Source organism: Eurosta solidaginis, chromosome 1 (assembly GCF_040869045.1).
Source record: "Eurosta solidaginis isolate ZX-2024a chromosome 1, ASM4086904v1, whole genome shotgun sequence".
Lineage (NCBI taxonomy): Eukaryota > Metazoa > Arthropoda > Insecta > Diptera > Tephritidae > Eurosta > Eurosta solidaginis.
In genome coordinates, this window is record NC_090319.1 from 124,456,485 (window position 1) to 124,476,504 (window position 20,020).

Genomic DNA, 20,020 nt, shown 5'->3' on the forward strand with positions numbered 1-20,020 from the left:
CACTGCATGTCTTCAGTTCAAAATTAAATGCTTATTTATGACATTGCACGGAAAGAAAAAAACTGGTAAAATCAAGCACATTACGGGTCCATTAAACCGACATTTCTGTCAATTTCTACCGATCGCAAAAAGCTGTTGAATCGATTTCACACAAATTTTTGATTCTGAATTAACCATTTTAACAATCAAATCAACAAAAGAAAGTTAATCAAATCTAAGCCATAGCTTTGTAAAAAAATTACAAATAAAAAACCTTAGATTTTTGGTGTGGTAGGTGTAGCATGCTACCGTCACACCACAATGATCGCTTAGCTCTGGTGTGTTAACTAACAATTATTAATGTCACCCTAAAAATACCAATGAAGAATGTTAAAACATTAAAGTAGCTGTTGATATTACATACGTTAATCCTTTAATAGAAAAATCAGCTGAATTGATAGAGAATCTGGCATTTTAACAGAATATCGTTAACTTGAGACCAATACTTTGACCAAGTTTGTACTCTTGTCAAAAACCTCCTATGGATTAACAATTAAGTGATCAATTTGACTGAATAACTACTGCAATAATAAATAATTCAAGAACAAAACACCGGATTAGTTAATTTTACTAGCTTAATTTCTTTTGGTAGATCTCTACGCTCTCATAATATATTTTACATTGATGTTTTGAGAACGAGCTACCTTAGCTTTGCCCCTGTCATTAGAAGCCTGGAAGTGTTTAATAATCTGTCTAGAAAGCTAAATCTTCACTTTGGAATGTCCAAGTCCTTGTTTAAATTACACACAGAGAAAAACTATTGTAAAATTAACTTAAAATCGCGTATACCACAACTAAAACTTAGGCATAATTAACCTACTAAGTGTTTTCATCATCTTAATAAATAATAACTGATTAGGTAATAAATTGCCTAAGCTTTGTTTCCATTGTCGAACATAAATTATGTAAGTACTTTGGTAGAATGTAGGTACAAGTTTCTTGGGCCCCATACAAAATTCTTTAACTAAGTCAACTTTGTTCGATTTACAATTGTTTTTTCTCTGTGTGTTATTTTTGAGTCTTACTATTGAGACAATTTATCTGGTCCTTGATTTAATTGTTATTTGGTTTCAAGTTAGTTTGTAAATCTAGTCAGTAAGGTTGCTGCCATTGACTTAATACATATGAATATGAAATATAATACTTAACTTACTTTTTCTCTTAACTTTAGCTTAATGTTTGTGTAAATCAAACAATGTATGATGATGCAAAAGTATCGTTTGCAGACAATAACAACAACACAGATCCCATCGACGCCGATATCTATAAGGGTGGCTTGTTCTTAGGTTGCACTTTCGGCGCAGTAGCTATGTATATATGGGGTATTGGAATTTTAGCAGCAGGACAAAGTTCTACAATGACCGGAACATATGCAGGCCAATTTTCGATGGAAGGCTTTTTAAATCTTCAATGGCCTCGGTGGCGTCGAGTGCTGTTCACTCGTTTAATTGCCATTGTACCTACTTTTTGTTTGGCATTTTTTACCCGCATGGAGGATCTAACGAGTTTAAATGATGTATTGAACGCAGTAATGTCGCTGCAGTTGCCTTTTGCCGCCATACCAACAATAGCTTTCACGTCCTGTATTGGCATAATGGGTGAATTTGTAAATGGAGTGTAAGTAAAAGATAATTAAGAGTAAATCTAAAATATACACTAAAAGAAAAACTCTGGTAAAACCAACCGAATTATGGGTTATCGCGAAAAGCTATTGAATCATCTTCGCACAAATTGTTTATTCTAAGTGGCCGTTTTAACAGACAAATCAACAAAAAATTTCATCGGATAAGATACAAATGAAAAACTTATTTTTAAAGATTTGGATGTTGCTTTTTTCAGGCCTTGATCACAGGGTTTTCAGTGAGATAGGCGTAGCACGCTATAGTTGCGATCAATTTTACTCTGTATAGCTGTTAATTCAAGAAAAAAAAAACCTGAATTGTTGTTTTTATTAGCTTCCTTTCTTTTGGTGTAAAAACTATGACTACTAACATGTATCTGTATATTTAAAAGAACCACCGAATGTAAACATTAAAGGTGGGATATAGATTCTCGTTTTGAATTGATATTTTGGAAAATGAGTCCTGTGTAATGTGGCACAAAAAAGTAGCCAACTTGAACCTTTTGTTGCAAACAAGACATAAGAAGAAGAATTTGACTTTAGCTTCGGCTAAAGGGCCCATTACTGATACTCAGCATAGACTTGACTTGAGAACTGTCACTTACAGTTCTGTTAAATGAACATTGCATGTTACTGATTACTCAAAACTTAGCAACACTTAACTTGACTTAGAAGTCTATTGAATTTTGATTTTCTATGTAAGTTCTAAGTGACGTTTACATTTTGAGGCGCCATTTGTTTGTTTCCATTTCATTTTGACATTTTGTCATAAAAATTGACATTTATGATTATGATGCCAGATTGTATGTGCTAAGTGGAATATAATCGTGGCTAAGTTGCCAAGTTTACGCCAAGTCAAGTCTATGCTAAGTATCATTAATGGGCTCTTAAGGGTGCTGGCACACTTTGCGAGTGAAGTTATTTATCCCACTTGTTGGTAACTTTTCTAACATTTTTCGCAATTAAAAACTGCAATATAACAAATGAATTCGACACAAAATATGTTAGCAAGTATTTTTTTGTATAGGGAGAATATTTATAACAGTGCTTCGCGAAATTTTGTATGTGAATGGGCAAGGCGAAATAAACTTCAATTTCCAAGTCTGAAGTTCCTTCATATTTACAAACGCAACATATTGGTTGATTGTGGCAATGTTACTGGAATTCATAAGCTTGTATTAAACGCATCTACATAAAAAAATTTTTTGTGCCGCGGCCTATAGTTATTTACATACATCTAAACTGCCGAATTGGAGTGCGAGATTGGTACGCGGATTTCCGAATGAGACCAAAGCAATGATTGGTCCAGCTGTATTTGATGAAGATGCTGTTTACGTATTTAAAGTGCGAAGGCAACATATGAATGGCGATGCACTTTTTGGTAAAGTGATCAGTGTTGCCAGAACTTTTTCAGAAAAGAAGATAAATGGACAAAAAAAGCTAAAAAAAAGCTAAAAATTTAAGGCAGCGTTTCAAGCATTTTATTCATTTTTTCATAAAAATCTTAGCATTTTAAACATTTTATACATCTAGTAAAAAATTTAGTCTTGCCAATAAATGCTACCTTGGACTAAGTATGCAATTGAAAAGTAAAGTCCTCTCTCGTCGAACGAAAATCATACTCTACAAGTCACTTATCGTACCCGTCCTGCTATATGGGGCAGAAGCATGGACCATGACATCAGCAGATGAAGCGGCGTTTGGAGTGTTCGAGAGAAAAGTTCTTCGAAAGATTTATGGACCTCTACGCGTTGGCGATGGCTAGTACCGAAGAAGATTTAATGATGAGCTGTACGAGCTATACGCAGACACCAACATAGTCCAGCGAATTAAAACGCAGCGGCTGCGCTGGCTAGGCCATGTTATGCGAATGAAAGATGATTTCCGGCCAAGAAAGTGTTTCTATCGGAACCCGCCTATGGAAGCAGAGGTAGAGGGCGGCCCCCACTCCGTTGGAAGGACCAGGTGGAAAACGATTTAAACTCCCTTGGTGTGACCAATTGGCGCCGGTTGGCGGAGCGAAGGAGCGACTGGCGCGCCTTGTTGGTCGGCCATAACCGTTCAGACGGTTAAGCGCCAAATAAGTAAGTAAGTAAGTAATATCCGACATAGATAACAATCCATTGAGTCCACCAACATAAGCGTTAATAAGTTCCTCGGAATAGTAATAAGATATTATAGTTGCAATAGTAAATCAGTTGTGAACATATTTCTTAAACTACCAGTTATCGAGGATTGCACGTCAAAGGGATTGACTGCTTAAATTTTAAGAACATTGAATGAATTTGGGTTGGATGTTGAACATTTGAGGGGCTTAGGAACAGATAATGCTAGCGTTATGGTAGGCAGAAATCGAGGCGCAGTAACTTTATTGAAGCAACATCAACCTAAAATCATTTTAGTTCCGTGTGTCTGCCACTCGATTCAATTGGCTGTTTTATCTGCTTCGAAGCTACTTCCGAATGAAATTGAATCTCTGATTGCAGAAATATATAACTGGTTTCTAAGTCCGCAAGTAGACAAAGAAGCTATGCAATGCTATATAGGAAGGACTCGAGCCATTGCAAATTGGTAGGGCATGCTCAACTCGGTGGTTGTGACTGAGCTGATGGTGTTGCTCAACGTCATTTTGCACAGCCGTATAAGTTTTGCGGGGAAACCAAATTCAGACATAGCGGCATATAGGCAGCTCCTTTTCGTGCTGTCGAAGGCGGCTTTAAAGTCGACGAAGAGGTGATGTGTGTCGATTCTCTTTTCACGGGTTTTTTCCAAGATTTGGCGCATTGTGAAAATCTGGTCGATGGTAGATTTACCAGGTCTGAAGCCGCACTGATAAGGTCCAATCAGCCGGTTCACGGTGGGCTTCAATCTTTCGCACAATACACTTGAAAGGACCTTATATGCGATATTAAGAAGGCTGATTCCACGATAGTTGGTGCATTTTGCAGTATCCCCCTTCTTGTGGACTGGGCAAAGAACACTTAGATTCCAACCGTCGGGCATGCTTTCGTCCGCCCATATTTTGCTAAGAAGCTGCTGCATGCGCCTTACCAACTCCTCGCTGCCGAACTTGAATAGCTCCGCAGGCAATCCATCAGCGCCCACGGCCTTGTTGTTTTTCAATTTGGTTATTGCTATTCTAACTTCGTCATAATCGGGTGGGGGGACATATATTCCATCATCATCGATTGCGGGATCGGGTTCTTCATCTCTGCGCGGTGAATTGCTGCCTCCATTTAGGAGAGCAGAGAAGTGTTCCCTCCATAATCTAAGCACTCTCTGGACATCAGTTACAAGGTCGCCGTTTTCATTCCTACAGGAGTTTGCCCCGGTCTTAAAACCTTCCGTCTGTCGCCGTATTTTTTGGTAGAATTTTCGGGCGTTATTCCTGGTGGCTAGCAGCTCAAGCTCCTCGCACTCACGCCTTTCTGCTTCTGCTTTTTTCTTCCTGAACAGGCGTCTCGCTTCCCTTTTCAACTCACGATAGCGTTCACACACTCCTCTTGTCGCGCTCGCTTTTAACGTAGCCCTGTAGGCAGCGTCTTTTCTTTCGGTTGCAACGCGGCATTCTTCATCATACCAGTTGTTTTTTCGTGGCCGCCGGTAACCAATTTTTTCCTCGGCGGCAGTATGAAGTGCTTTGGAGATATGCTCCCACTGCTCCTGTATTCCTTCAGGATGAGTTGTGCCCTCAGAGAGCAGGTCGGATATTAACCGCTTTTTAAAATATGGACTCAGTACATTTCTAATTAAAGCCCTGCACTTTGATCGAGCAAATTTTATTTCTGTTGCTATTACAATATCGTGGAACGAGTTCCTTTGTATTATAGATAAATGATCGAAAGAACGAACAGCTGTTTGTGAAGCTACGTAAAACGCATTAGCTAGTTCTGCTCGCTTCGTAGCGATAGTAGTACTAGCACCTTTAAAAGGTACTAGTATCGCCTGTGTTCGAAATTTGACCAACCTGTATTTTGTTCAACTCAGTCTATGCATTCAGTGTTGAGGGTAGTGCAATAATGCATTAATAATTAAGCAGTGAGTGGAAATATAGCAAACTGGTCTAACTTACTTAAAATTTTGATTAAAATTTTGAATTTGATCTAAGACGTTATACCTTTTGATTACATTTCCTTAAATTTTCTACAAACTTTTCAAATGTAATTATAACGTTTTGGTATGGAGCTCCTTAAACAAAAATAAAAAAAAATTTGTAAAATCAAATGAAATTGACATTAATTATGGTGAAATTACTTGAAATTGAATTCAAAAATTGCTTTTTCTACACAACCCGGCAGGTACGCCGTTGCGCGCTACCGAAGTTAGTTTTGGGTGCTCGGTTCCCCAGTAGGCCTATATCACCCATATAAACTACATATACATATATCGCCCATTTACTTCAATAGTGCCATAATTCAAAAAATACGAACTTTTAGTTAAAAACGACGAAATGTGCTAAAGGAATTTAGCCTATTTCACACCACCCGTTAGGTATGCAATTGGCGCTTAATACATATGTAATATGTAAGGGTGACACAAAACGAAATTTTCGAATAGAATAGAGGATACCTTCACAAAAAATAATATAAAAATATAAAAAAATTATGTAATGGGAAGGCATGGTTTACTAAAAAAAATTTTAATTAAAGAAAAAAATTAAGTGAATTAAATAAACAGTGACCATATCTACCATAAAATATCGTCTGTGAACGATGTAATACTAAGATATAATAAAGCAGAATAAATTAAAAAGAAAAGAAAAAAACATTGATATTATTCACGCAAACATAATTACTAAAATAAAATTAATTTCATAACTTTAAGCGACATAAACAAATTAGATTTATGGGATCTAAGCATCCAGCAAAGCTAGCCCAATAATAAATATAGTAGGTAATATACAGCCTACGCAATACGGCCGCTGTTTTTCAGCCAGCTTATTTTTTTTTCAAATAGGTCATTTTTCCAAAAGCAAAATATATTACAGAGTTAGACAGCCTTAAAAATCAGAATTAAGCGGGGTTACATATGTTGCGTTGTGTCTTAGAGCACTTAGATAATTGGTCCTACTGATGGCGCGCTTTTGTGCACGAAAGTAAATTTCGATACTTGGAGACATTGTTCGAATTTACAATAAACTTTTTCTATAAATTAAAAACAAATAGAGTAATATTTGTTAACAAAAATATGCCTTTGCACTGCGGATGATCCATACGAATCGATTCATATAGCTTTTATATGATTTTACGTATGCTAACTATGCGAAGCAGCCTGTCAATTGATTGTATGGAAATTTTGTTAGCGTATTAATATATAGATAGTGGGTAATATACTGCCTATGCAATACGGCCGCTATGATGCCGGTTGCCGTTTTGACCTAAAATCAAAAACGTTTTTGGGACGTTTTTTTTTGTTTAATATACAGCGTGAAATTTTCCGTTTCAGTCAAGTTGTATTTAAATAATAATAAACTAAGTTGAAATAGAAGAATATATAATAAAATAAGAAATAAAGTAAATTAGCATAAAAGACAACATAAAATATTTAATGTTATATTTTTGTAGCAAATTTATTTATTAATTTTTTTTTCAATATAAGACGTACTTTACCTAAAATGAGTATTAAATCTACAAATGCAAACACATTTTCGGGCAAATTTGCCATTAATTGCTATAAATAAATATAGTTAATTTTAACAAAAGCTAAATCATTATTTGTGGTTTCATGTTTTTTTTAAGCAACTAAAATAAAAAACAAAGAATCTGTTAAATAAAGACCTATGCATTTACGCATAATTAAAATTTGTCGAAAAAAATTGGCCGGTTAAAAATTACTTCCCTTTAAAGTTTTTTTGTGCGCTAGCAATTATTTTGGAACAATTATTTTAGGATTTTGGTACAGACCAATATAGGTAAGTGGCAACAATGGAAAACTGTGTTTTATTCTTTCACCGTCTGGCGCGTACGTACATATATGTATATAATATATATACTATATATGTAGGCTTTTCGAATTTCGAATTCGACATAATATGTAGGTTTGTGTCTTAGAGCACTAACATAATTGGTCCGACAGATGGCGCATTTTTGTGCACGAAAGTAAATTTCGATATTGCAGAGATTGTTCGAATTTACAAAAAACAAGTAGAGTAATATTTGTTAATAAAAATAGACCTATGCACTGCGGCTGATCCATACGAATCGATTCATATAACTTTTAAGCCCCCATTACTGATACTTAGCATAGACTTGACTTGACTTGTCGTAAACTTGGCAACTTAGCCACGATTATACTCCACTTGGCGCATACAATCTGGCATCATAATCAGCGTTGAAATTTATTTTTAAATAAATGTCAATTTGTGTGACAAAATGTCAAAATGAAATAGAAACAAACAAATGGCATCTCAAAATGTAAACGTCACTTAGAACTTACATAGAAAATCAAAATTCAACAGACTTCTAAGTCAAGTTAAGTGTTGCTAAGTTTTGAGTATTCAGTAACATGCAATGTTCATTTAACAGAACTTTAAGTGAAGTAAAGTTCTCAAGCCAAGTCAAGTCTATGCTAAGTATCAGTAATGAGCCCTTTATATGATTTTACGTATGCTAACTATGCAAAGCAGCCTGTCAATTGATTGTATGGAAATTTTGTTAGCGTATTAATATTGTAACGAATTTACTTGTAAGTCCTCTTATTTGCAATCCTCTGCTAAGTTCGAATCACTAAACTGTTGAATAAATAACTCCAATATTGAACAATGGAAAAATGGCCTTTATTAAAGTACTTCACAATAACACCTATACTTTGCTACTCGCTGACTTAATAACCAAACTGATTGATAACTCAACTTAAACTCTACTATTGGCCGCGAGATCCCATGCTTAATCAAACTGATTGATAGCTCAACTCAAACTGAATTACAGCGCCTCTACATCTGTCGCCTTTTATACTCTTTGGTTTCCTCGTTCGCATTTTTCTAGAATCTACTTGCATTGTCCATGAGCTCTCAAACTTCTCAGCTATAACTAAAATTGCACAATTTTATACATCTGTTAGGCGCTTCCAGAATCTACTAGTCCAGTAGCTCTCAAACTTCTCAGATATATGCATGTGTTAGTGCATTGACTCTCCGCTGCTCGTATACGTACATGGTACATATATGTAGACGCAGTTATTGTTTCGTTTATGTAGATAGATAATGATTGAATTATTGATGTGCATTCACGTCACTGCTTAGCATCGGCTTAGAGACGATAGCATCGCTCAGTGCTGCTAACATTCGTTTCACTGCCCTCCACCTAAGTCTGATCGTCCCGATCAGACAAATATCTCGATCTAAACGCTGCTAGCATCGCCAAATGTACCACTCTTCTTTTTCGTGATTTCCCAATTGCTTGTATGCGGTAGATGACATCACTGATCGTCTTCACAACTCTGTATGGGCCTTCCCAACTGCACCGATATTTGGATGGAACCCCTTTCCACCTGGTGAGGGTTGTATAGCAGTACCAAATCTCCCTCCCGGAAACCTTCCGAATTATTTTCTTTGTCGTACCTGTGTTCCATCTTACTACTCATTATTCTGGATCGTTCTCTCGCACTCTGTTGCTTGGCCAATGAAGAACTACTTTGTAGAGCTTGCTCTTGACGGATTGGCGTCACATACTCAGTATCGTTCCGACGTTTCCCAACAGAAGTGCGCGCTGGCTTGAAACCATCCTTGCATTCTTTCTGAAAAATTCTTTCAGTCATTTTAGTGCATCCATTAGGCTTTGTCGATGCCAGTCTTTTTCTCGCAAGTACTTTTAATTTCGCTTTATTTGGCACATTCGATCCATCAACCTTTCCTTTTGACTTTCGTGGCCTTTGTCGAGTCTTCTCCACCAGCACTCGCTTACTGCTGAATCCTTTTTCCAAACTGAAGTTAAGTGGCACATCTTGGTTCTCATAATGCATCACCCTTCTCCGCATATCGATCTTGATGTCATGGTCAACCAAGAAATCCACTCCCAATATAACTTCATCAACAATCTCCGCCACAAGGAATTTGTGTAAAACCATGACCTTCCCAATTAAGACTTCACAGATCACTTCTCCCCGGACTTGGTTATACTCGCCTGTGACAGTACGCAACCTTGCTCCAGGTAATGACTTTACTCTCCTGTAGACCAAATCAGATCGAATCAAGGAATGAGATGCCCCCGTATCTACAGTCAGTACACGCTCTTTACCATCCACATTCCCTCTGATGGTAAGACTGCTTGATTTCCTTCCAATCTGCGACACAGATATCACAGGACATTCAATAGCCGGGGCAAGTTTTCGTTCTTTACATCCAAAACGCTCTTGCTCATTTCCGCCAGCTTTGCGTTTACGGCCACCCAAATTGTTGGAACTATTAGGACCAAGATCGCAATGACGTGCAATGTGACCTGGGTTGCCGCACTTGAAAAATTTAATAACTCCGGCATTCTTCTGTTGAGATCCCTTCAGTGCTTCCAAAATTGTGTCAACCACTCTGGCCTTTCTACTTCCACACGGCGTGCTTTGAAAACTGGCTTACACAGAAGCGACGATGTTTCCTGAATCAGAGCATGCGATACCGTTTCAGCAAATGTTAGTTTTGGATTCGCATATGTAGCCCGCTTCGTTTCCACATCTCGTATGCCATTTATAAAGCTCTGAATTTTTACCCTTTCAGTGTATTCCATGGGTGCGTCCGCATTTGCAAGATGAGCCAATCTTTCAATATCTGAAGCAAACTCCTGCAATGTCTCATTTGCTTTTTGGTAGCGGTTTTGCAACTCAATTTGGAATATCTGTTTCCTGTGTTCGCTTCCGTATCGCCGTTCTACAGCAGCCATCAATGCGTCATAACTGTTCCGTTCGTACTCTGGAATAGTCTGTAAGATTTCGGCAGCTGGTCCTTTCAATGCTACGAAGAGTGCCACAACTTTATCTTCCACATTCCAGTTGTTCATTCCTGCCGTCTTCTCAAACTGTAGCTTAAAGACCTGGAAAGGAACAGAACCGTCAAAGGATGGTGTTTTTACCTTTGGATTACTCGCTGAAACTGCTGGACGATTTAGTTGTAACTGCTAGATACGTCCTCTCAAAGCATCCACCTCGGCCTCGATTTTATCCTGTCGACCACTGAAGCCTTCATGAAACTGGGTTAGTTTTTCTTCCATATGAGCTTCCAGTTAAGATATACGGGCTTCCTGCTCTTCTAGTTGTGTGGAGATCTGAGATGATATCTGTGCTGAAATTTGTGCTGACATTTCCGAAATACGCGTCTCTTCAATCTTTGATGTTATACGTGTCTCTTGGGATTCCATCTGTGATGACATATACGTTTTCTGTTCTTCTAGTTGTGTTTCCATCTTAGATGTTATATCTGTCTTTTGCGATTCCAGTTGAGATGACATGTTAGTGGCTATTTGTGATGACATTTCGGACATTTGTGCCGATATTGCAGCCAATATCATATTCAAGTCTGTGTTCGCCATTGTCTGCGGTGTTTCATTTTTCCCTTCCAATTTTGTTGTCTCATCGCCATCAAGATGAAAGACATACTCTTCCACGTCAATTCCTTCTAATTCCATTGCCTCTCGTAGTCGTGCCTGAAGTTCGAGTTTAATTCCGGTTGTATTCAATCCACGGTTCTCCAACTCCTTCTTCAGTTGCGGGATCTTCAATTCACTTAACTTTGCCATGTCCTTGTTGTCCTCTAGAATTTATTCAACAATTCCTCTTCTGACACCAATTGTAACGAATTTACTTGCAAATCCTCTTATTTGCAATCCTCTGCTAAGTTCGAATTACTAAACTGTTGAATAAATAACTCCAATATTGAACAATGGAAAAAGTGCCTTTATTAAAGTACTTCACAATAACACTTATACTTTGATACTCGCTGGCTTAATAACCAAACTGATTGATAACTCAAATGAAACTCTACTATTGGCCGCCAGATCGCGTGCTTAATCAAACTGATTGATAGCTCAACTCAAACTGAATTACAGCGCCTCTACATCTGTCGCCTTTTATACTCTTTGGTTTCCTCGTTCGCAGTTTTCTAGAATCTACTAGCAATGTCATGAGCTCTCAAACTTCTCAGCTATAACTAAAATTGCACAATTTTATACATCTTTTAGGCGCTTCCAGAATCTACTAGTCCAGTAGCTCACAAACTTCTCAGATATATGCATGTGTTAGTGCATTGACTCTCCGCTGCTCGTATACGTACATGGTACATATATGTAGACGCAGTTATTGTTTCGTTTATGTAGATACATAATGATTGAATTATTGATGTGCATTCACGTCACTGCTTAGCATCGGCTTAGAGACGATAGCATCGCTCAGTGCTGCTAACATTCGTTACAATATATTATATACCCCATATAAACTGTCATTTTTTCCCCTTTTTTACGGCTAGAAGCTTCAAAATTCATCAAATTTCATCAAATAGTTACGTCTATTGAAAAGTTTGGATTTGTAGAAGACAAGTTGAAAGTGTGGAAATGAAAAGACAAGTTGCTACTTTGATGTGCAAACATTAAATCTCTGTTTACTCAATAAATTCTTTGTCTTATATAGTAATTTACTTAACCTATACATTCATAAATATCTTAATACTAATAACTAAAAATATGTACATTGAAAATGGGGTATGAGTACATGTATGTTTGTATACAGTCTTTGTATACATGGTAGTTTAGTATGCTTGACTCTATACATGTAGTTTTGTATATGTTATTTAGCAATGTCGGCAGATCAATGTGAGTACTTTGGTTAAGGCTATGCGTACACGCAAGTATGTAAGTTTGTACGCCTGTTGGCATATCGATGCGAGTACTTTTTATTTGGTTCCCATAATGGTTTGTATGTACTAAGCAATTTATTGGCTGTGAACGGATAAGGGTTTCATATTCGGCATTCCATTGAAGTTAGTTATACGTCTGGGTTAGTTCAATAATTTATGTAGGAAAATATTGTAATATGATTATTACTAAAATATATTTGGAGTTCATGATGCGTATTATTGCAAGTGTGTTACAGTGGGTATGAAGCATAATGCTACATTAAAGTGGGTATGACATATAATGCTACACCATCCGCCTTAGAAAAAGAGTTTTATATAATTGTTTTGCGAACAATTGTATAAGATTCTTTGTCATTTTTTCAATGATTTTGATATTTTATTGTTACTTGATATTGTAGTGAAAGAGGTTGTTTGCTTTGCTTTTGATCTGCTGACCTTGATGTTTTTATTGTTTATATTTTAATGCATATCCCCTTTTTTTCAAAAATGTTTACATTTTACATATATTTTTTTTTTGTACAAGTCCTTTTTTTCAAAATTTAAAATTTTACTTATTATATTTATCTTCTTTATTTTATTATTTTATTGCCGGATTTTAAATGTGTCGACCCATCTAAAATCTGCTTGTTTTTAGGAATTGTTTTTAATATTTGTATGGAAATATGAAGCAAAAGAAAAAAAAATTATTTTTCAATTGTTTAGATATAAATTATTATTAAACAATTGAGTAAATTGTTTTTAATTGCTTAGGTATAATTATTACTGAGTAGATTTGGAATATTTATTTTTAGGTTATTTTCAAGAGATATCTTAGATGTACTACTAATTCCTTATTTATTGCTTCTATCACTAGTTTCTAAACTATTTGTACCATTTTTATTCTATCATGAAAACTATATTCTATCGAAATATTTTCCTATTAATATTTTCTAATCTATGAAGTAAGAATATTTCTTACTACTATTCAATTTCATTTAGCGTAGAAGATATTTCCTATTATTATTTCCTATTCTATTTTATCGGAGTTAAAGAAAAAATATTTTTCCTAAAATTGTGGTTTCTATAAAAGCGAGTTTTTATAGCTGAAACCAGACCTGTTAAATTTGAATTAGCATTAGTAATCAATTAATTAGATGCCTATTTTAATGGCCAATGATTATTTCAATTGTTTTCCGTAAAAAGCAATTACTAATTGATTACCATTAGAAAAAAATCAAAAAAAAAATTATGACTTTTTCCGATTATTGAAAAAAAATCAAAAATAATCAAAAGTAATCAAAAAAGGCCCTTTTGATTACTTTTGATTATTTTTGATTTTTTCGATTTTTCTTGATTTTTTTTGATTTTTTTTTGATTTTTTTTGATTATTTTTAATTATTTTTCTGCTTTGTTGAAAGAATAATTCTCGTTTGTTGCATGCACGGAATAATTTCTACATACAAGTACATTTTAGGATGCAATATTAAATCGTAACCGCTTATCGAGGCAAATATATACATGCACCATATAGGATAATATACACGTGCATAATTTGCTACACTCATTATCAAAAATAATAACGTTATGGTTCATCCTTAAGTAAAGCCAATTTTGTTTTGTATACAAAAGTAATATATCCACTATTTTGGATTACGTTATGGCTGTGCACTGATTGTTTTGTACATACCAGAACATTGGAGGATGTACCGGTATATCGTGAGCGCTTATGCTCATACAATAGGTATGAGTAATACTACTTAGGTTGATAGATTCACTTCCAACTGGAGCGATCCTCTAAGTTGTCATTCATCATCATGATTAGCTGTCTAACCGAAGGTTGTTATGTCCCAGATAAATTTATTAACAGATGTCCATGTACATTAGATTAAAGTTTCTTTTTATTTCCTTTTGATTACGTCTAGGATATTTCCTATAAAATCTTAAGTTTTGCATAGTGAACCATATTTTTAGTATTAACCACGGAAATTACAGAAAAGTGAGGTTTCGTACTAATCTAATATACATGTTCAATGGTACAGTTAGGAAATGTAAGCTGTGGTAATTTCATGTTATTTTTTATTAATTTTATATATATGTGTTTTTGTAAACATAAAAATTGCATAAGTTGATGTTTTAAAAGGAAGTAGTGATGTTATGAAATATGTATCTAATTAATAATTATTTGAATCAATTACAAATTTTTTCATTAAATTAACATTGCCAAAAATAACGATATTTCGATGGAAATTAAAACTTAAAAGAAAGTAAAATAAGAGGTATATTCATTATCTAAAAGTTGTTTTAGTCTTTATAACAAATTTGCATTTGCTTTCAGTAAAGTTAAGGTTTCGAATGAAACGTCCGACAGAGATTGACGCCTTGGAGCATTTATAATTCCTGCAAAGGAAAATAGTCGCTCAACAGGAGCAGAAGAAGTTAAGGGCGTGTTGAAGAGTTTTGCAGCTTCTTTCAACGCACTTCGTGTTTTCCAAATGTCCGTGCTAGTACATGAATCACCCAGATAGCTATACAGCTCATTTTGTACCAAATTTTTCAGCCCACCTTTTGTTGGAGAACATTGTCCCACACTGGAAATATTTTAGTCGTCTGGAAAAAAAAAGAATTAACCTTTTAAAATAGGTATTTTCAATTTGATATGCACATGCAAATGTGTGTATATATACCATCGTCATCAAAACTGAAATATGCACTCCGCATTGTAGAACACTCTGTTTTTATGTAATTGTTAGGGAAAGAAATTTTTCCATTGTGGATGTGCAAATTTATTGTTTGCAATACTCTTCTTAAAATGTTTTCTTCGCTGGCTTCTTTGTTATCCTTTTGCAATACTCTTAACCAGTTTAACTTAACATCAGGTGTCAAAACCGATGCAGTGATGGCAATGTTTGCTTCAGATGACAATTTAAAAAAAATATCGAATCGTTGCCTTAAACGCATCTCCAGTTTTCCAGCAATAAAACAGAGCAGATTCTTATTTAGTTTACTTATTTTCATTAATTTGTTACTTAAGGTCATAAGTATAGGTAAAAGATATCCATAAAATACATTTTCTTCGCCTTGTAAAAAGTCCAAAGCTTCGGAAATTGGCTTCATTAAAGATATAAAAGACTCCAAATAATCAATCTCCTCTAACGATATATGCGGAAGACTTAGTCTGTCGTTAAGGTCGTTAAGAGTTTCTTTATAATAAAGAAGCTTTGCAACAGAATCGTAGAGGGAGTTCCAGCGTGTAACCACTGGTACAATCAACGAACAGCCTAAAGTATCTATAATTATTTCCGAGGACTTTGGCCACTTACATTTCTTCCACATATTATTGCACTTTTCAAAAACCTGTAAAAAAAGTGCGTTTCAATTATGTGATTATCGAAAACATACTTAGAGTGACGAGTGGGACTTATGATAAACAAGTTAAATAAGAAACGAAAAATGTGTAATTTTTGCTTTAGACGCACTATATTAAGTGGGATCTATTCAATCTAAAGGTAATAATGTGGCCACCATTGTATAAAGTTATCACCACAGAGCCGCCGAGACAAAATCCGGGCCCGGGGGCAAAATAAATACGGGCCCACATACTAAAATGAACAAATTCTCAAAATCAAATTTACCACCTTTTACATATTTAAATGCATTTGTATATACATGTTGTGGAACTTTTTTCCCTGAGCCCAAATCCTATAGAAAAATCGATGGCGCGATATCGGTTAATAAATCGACCAGTCTAATGTATATCGCTGTATATGAATTTGCATCATACCGAATTTTTCTGCTGCAACGACGCCAAAAACCAGCAACACCTTATGCGGGGTGCAGACCCGTTACGAAATTTATAAAATTTGTTCAAATTTAAAATGATTGCTATCTACGAAAGGTGATTAAAGGTGTGGTTTGTTTATTTTCTGTACGCAAAAAGCTTGGATAGCATTTTGAGATTCCCGGGCCCCTCCAAAGCCCGGGCCCGGGGTAAATGACACCCTCACCCCCCCCCCCCCCCCCACCTCCTCAAATAGCATTAAACTTTAAACAAGTTTTATTAATGAATGGTATAACGTAAATTATGTAAACTAACGGGTATGAACCGTTTCAGGAAAGTTCGAAAATTCAAAAATGTACAATGTGAGTTCGTGTCTTGAGTCTTTGGTTTTCTTAACGAATATTTAAAAAATATTAAACTAGCACACAAAATAAAAAAGTGGACATGTATTTCGCGGTAATAGGAGTTGCTTTAAATTAGGAACAAGCACGTTGAAATACACGTCGCTCCATGAGTTGTTTTAATTTAAAATATTTACCATTATATGTCTACTATACAGAGATTCATTGCTCTTTAAAATTTTCATGAAATCACTTGTTGCTAGTAAATTTAAAGTATGGCTCGAGCATCGGTGGTGTTTTCCCAAAAAGTCATCATTTTTGAAAACTGGTAACTCTTCTTCGTTTTCGTCTGCAAGTTGTTCGAAGCTTTCGTCGATTCCATAATCTTTAAACGCTTTGACAAAATTAGACCCGTTATCAGTAACTGTCATAATTACATTACAGCAGTTAAGGCCGAATGATCAATTGATGTCTTTGATCATTTGAGCAATTTTTTCCGCAGAATGTACTCCCTTTATCCTCTTGCATTCCAGGGCCATTGATTTTCTCTCAAAATTTTCCGATACCCAATGGCATGTATATCCCAAAAAGCTTCGATGGTTTCCCGACCAAATATCACTTGTCGTACAAAAATATTTTGCCATAGATATATTTTGCTTAATTTTTTCAACATCTTGCCGTACATACCATCCAGCCTTTTCACAGCTGTTTGCCTACTCATTACCTTAAGCCGTGTGTCTGCAAACAAATCTATAAAGGACTTTTTGTCTACTATGGACACTGGCAAAGCGCAATCAACAATAGCTTTTAAAAGTTTCTTATCAAAGCGATCCTGAGAACTGGATTAAGCCACGTTCCCGTCCTTAAGATTTTTATATTTTCGATAAACATCAGTGTGTTTCGCTTTCAAATGAGTTATAAAGTTTGAAGATACATCTCCAGTTCCTCGTATTACGCGACCACAAGTTGAACATTTTGCGTATGTCAAAAATTTGTTATTTTCATTAAACTAAATGGGAAAAATTTAAATTTATTAAAACGACTGTCGTATTTGAGCAAGAAGATGGAATCAAATATGTAATTTATCATCCCAAGATTTGTTTTTAATTTAATGGCGTGTACTAGAGATACACTCCGCACGTATCATCTCTGAATCAATATCTTTATATATTTGGCTTAAATGGCATCATTAAAATGAGGTGTACAGCAAATACAGAGCTCAAAAATAAAAAATTGAACGCACCTTTATGGTATGGCGGTGGAAGTGTGATGGGTTTGGGCCTACTTGGCGGCCTCTGGAGTTGGCAAAGTAACTTTCTTTGAAGCCACAATATGATAACAGATAACCGTTTATTAAAAAAAAACTCACCCTTTCTACATTGGTATAATATTCGTCCTTGAAAATTAAATTCGTTGGCTTTTTTGATAATATTTGAATATTGTTAAAGGACGTTTTCCTTTTCTGTGGTTGCGGCACATAATCGGGGTCGATTGTATCGTCCCCAGAAAAATCACGCACTTCCGAAACCGACATTAACTGACAAATTACCGTTCGCGCACAACAATATTTTTTTATAAAACTTTTTACTGAATAATTTTATTTCTATTAGTTTTTTCTTTTATATACATAAACTTTTACGAAAAATCCCAAGCACATTTGTTTGCCTATTATACAGTATTTTTCAACATGGTTGCATATTTTACAAGGAATATATATATATATATATATATATATATATATGTGGTAAAAGTCTATAACAGCGGCCGACTGTTAATACGCATACTAAAAGACTCGGCTTGATCTCAGTATTAATAATCCGAAGGCGGGAAACAAAAATTTTGAGTCGTCCAAAGGATATTAAGGAAACAAATTTATAACAAAGCTCTCTAAACGGGACGAAGAACACTCATATAATGGCGATGATATGAAACCAATATTACTTAATAAAGCGGACAATATGATAAACTTTGATTACAAAACAATCAGTGCATTGCCCTAACGTAATCCAAAATAGTGGATATATTAATTTTGTATACAAAACAAAATTGGCATTACTTAAGGACGAACCATAGAGTATCGTTATTATTTTATACAATAGGTGTGGCAAATTATGCACGTGTATATACTTATCCTATATGGTGCATGTATGTATATATTTGCATCGATAAGCGGTTACGATTTAATATTGCATCCTGAAATGTACTTGTATGTAGAAATTATTCCGTGCATGCAACAAACGAGAATTTTTCTTTCAACAAAGCAGAAAAATAATTAAAAATAATCAAAAAAAATCAAAAAAAAAATCAAAAAAAAATCAAAAAAAATCAAAAAAAAAATCGAAAAAATCAAAAATAATCAAAAGTAATCAAAAGGGCCTTTTTTGATTACTTTTGATTATTTTTGATTTTTTTTCAATAATCGGAAAAAATCATGATTTTTTTTGATTATTTTTTTTAATTAATTGAAAAGTAATCATTAAAAATAGAAAATAATTGCAAGTAATCATTAAATGGCGTTTAAAGAAAATAATCAATGGAACGGCTAATGATTACCATTAGTAATCATTATTTAACAGGTCTGGCTGAAACACCTCATACTTATATATATTTCTTAACACCTTTTCATTGTTATATTATTTTATTAGGGTTACATTAAACTTAGAATCAATAAAAATTGTATAGTTAATTGTTCGGTAAATTTAGTAGCTGTGGTTGGTGGAAGAGCGAGGTAATTTTTATTTGTTGTAGTAGTTTAGCTGGTTAATGGAAAGAGGTGCAGTGGATGAAAAAAAAAATTTCGTATCTGGATAAGGTTCAGGGTATATGGGTAGGGAACTTCAATAATCTTCCTTCCAAATAAAAACCACGGCACTTCCTTCACCAAATATAATACAACTTTATTTTAAAGAAATTCACTGAACTTTCACAAGCACTAAATATTCTGCGAATAGTGGCGGATCGATCGACGGTAATTAGCGAACTAAGCTTACATATTAAGCCGTAAAATTTTCAGCCTCCTGCGCAGCTAGGAAACGGTAACTATTTATATGTTCGTATGTATGTAAAAGGAATGTACAAAGTTGAGTGCACGATACTTACAATACACAAAAATTTATAAATTCTTTGTTAAGAGGGTGGTTCATTAAGGTAAGTATTTTAACACATTTGCAGGGTATTTCATTAGGTAAGTATTTTTGCAAAAGGTTGGTATATTAGCAAACGTAAGTATCTTAAAAATAGTTAATATTTCATTAGGTAAGTATTTTTAGCAAAAGGTAAGTATCTTAAAAATAGTTAATATTTCAATACTTCATGTTACAAATAAATTTTGTGAAATCATTGTATACTACAATTTATAGGTCAATTAAATTTGGGCTCATGTCTTCAACATGGCGGCCGGCCTGCTCCGATGAGGGAAGCAGCAACTTCTG

The 20,020-nt window shown here is 34.9% G+C and overlaps 1 protein-coding gene across 16 annotated transcripts in view; it reads left to right on the top strand.

Moving 5' to 3' along the window:
- The window catches only part of Mvl (Malvolio), a 1,196,163-nt gene that overhangs the window by 635,665 nt on the left and 540,478 nt on the right, over positions 1-20,020 (top strand). For all 16 annotated transcript variants that reach the window (XM_067759805.1, XM_067759806.1, XM_067759808.1 and 13 more), the window contains one exon: positions 1,211-1,656. In XM_067759805.1, coding sequence (XP_067615906.1) covers positions 1,211-1,656 — 446 coding nt within the window. The remainder of the gene's footprint in view (positions 1-1,210; positions 1,657-20,020) is intronic.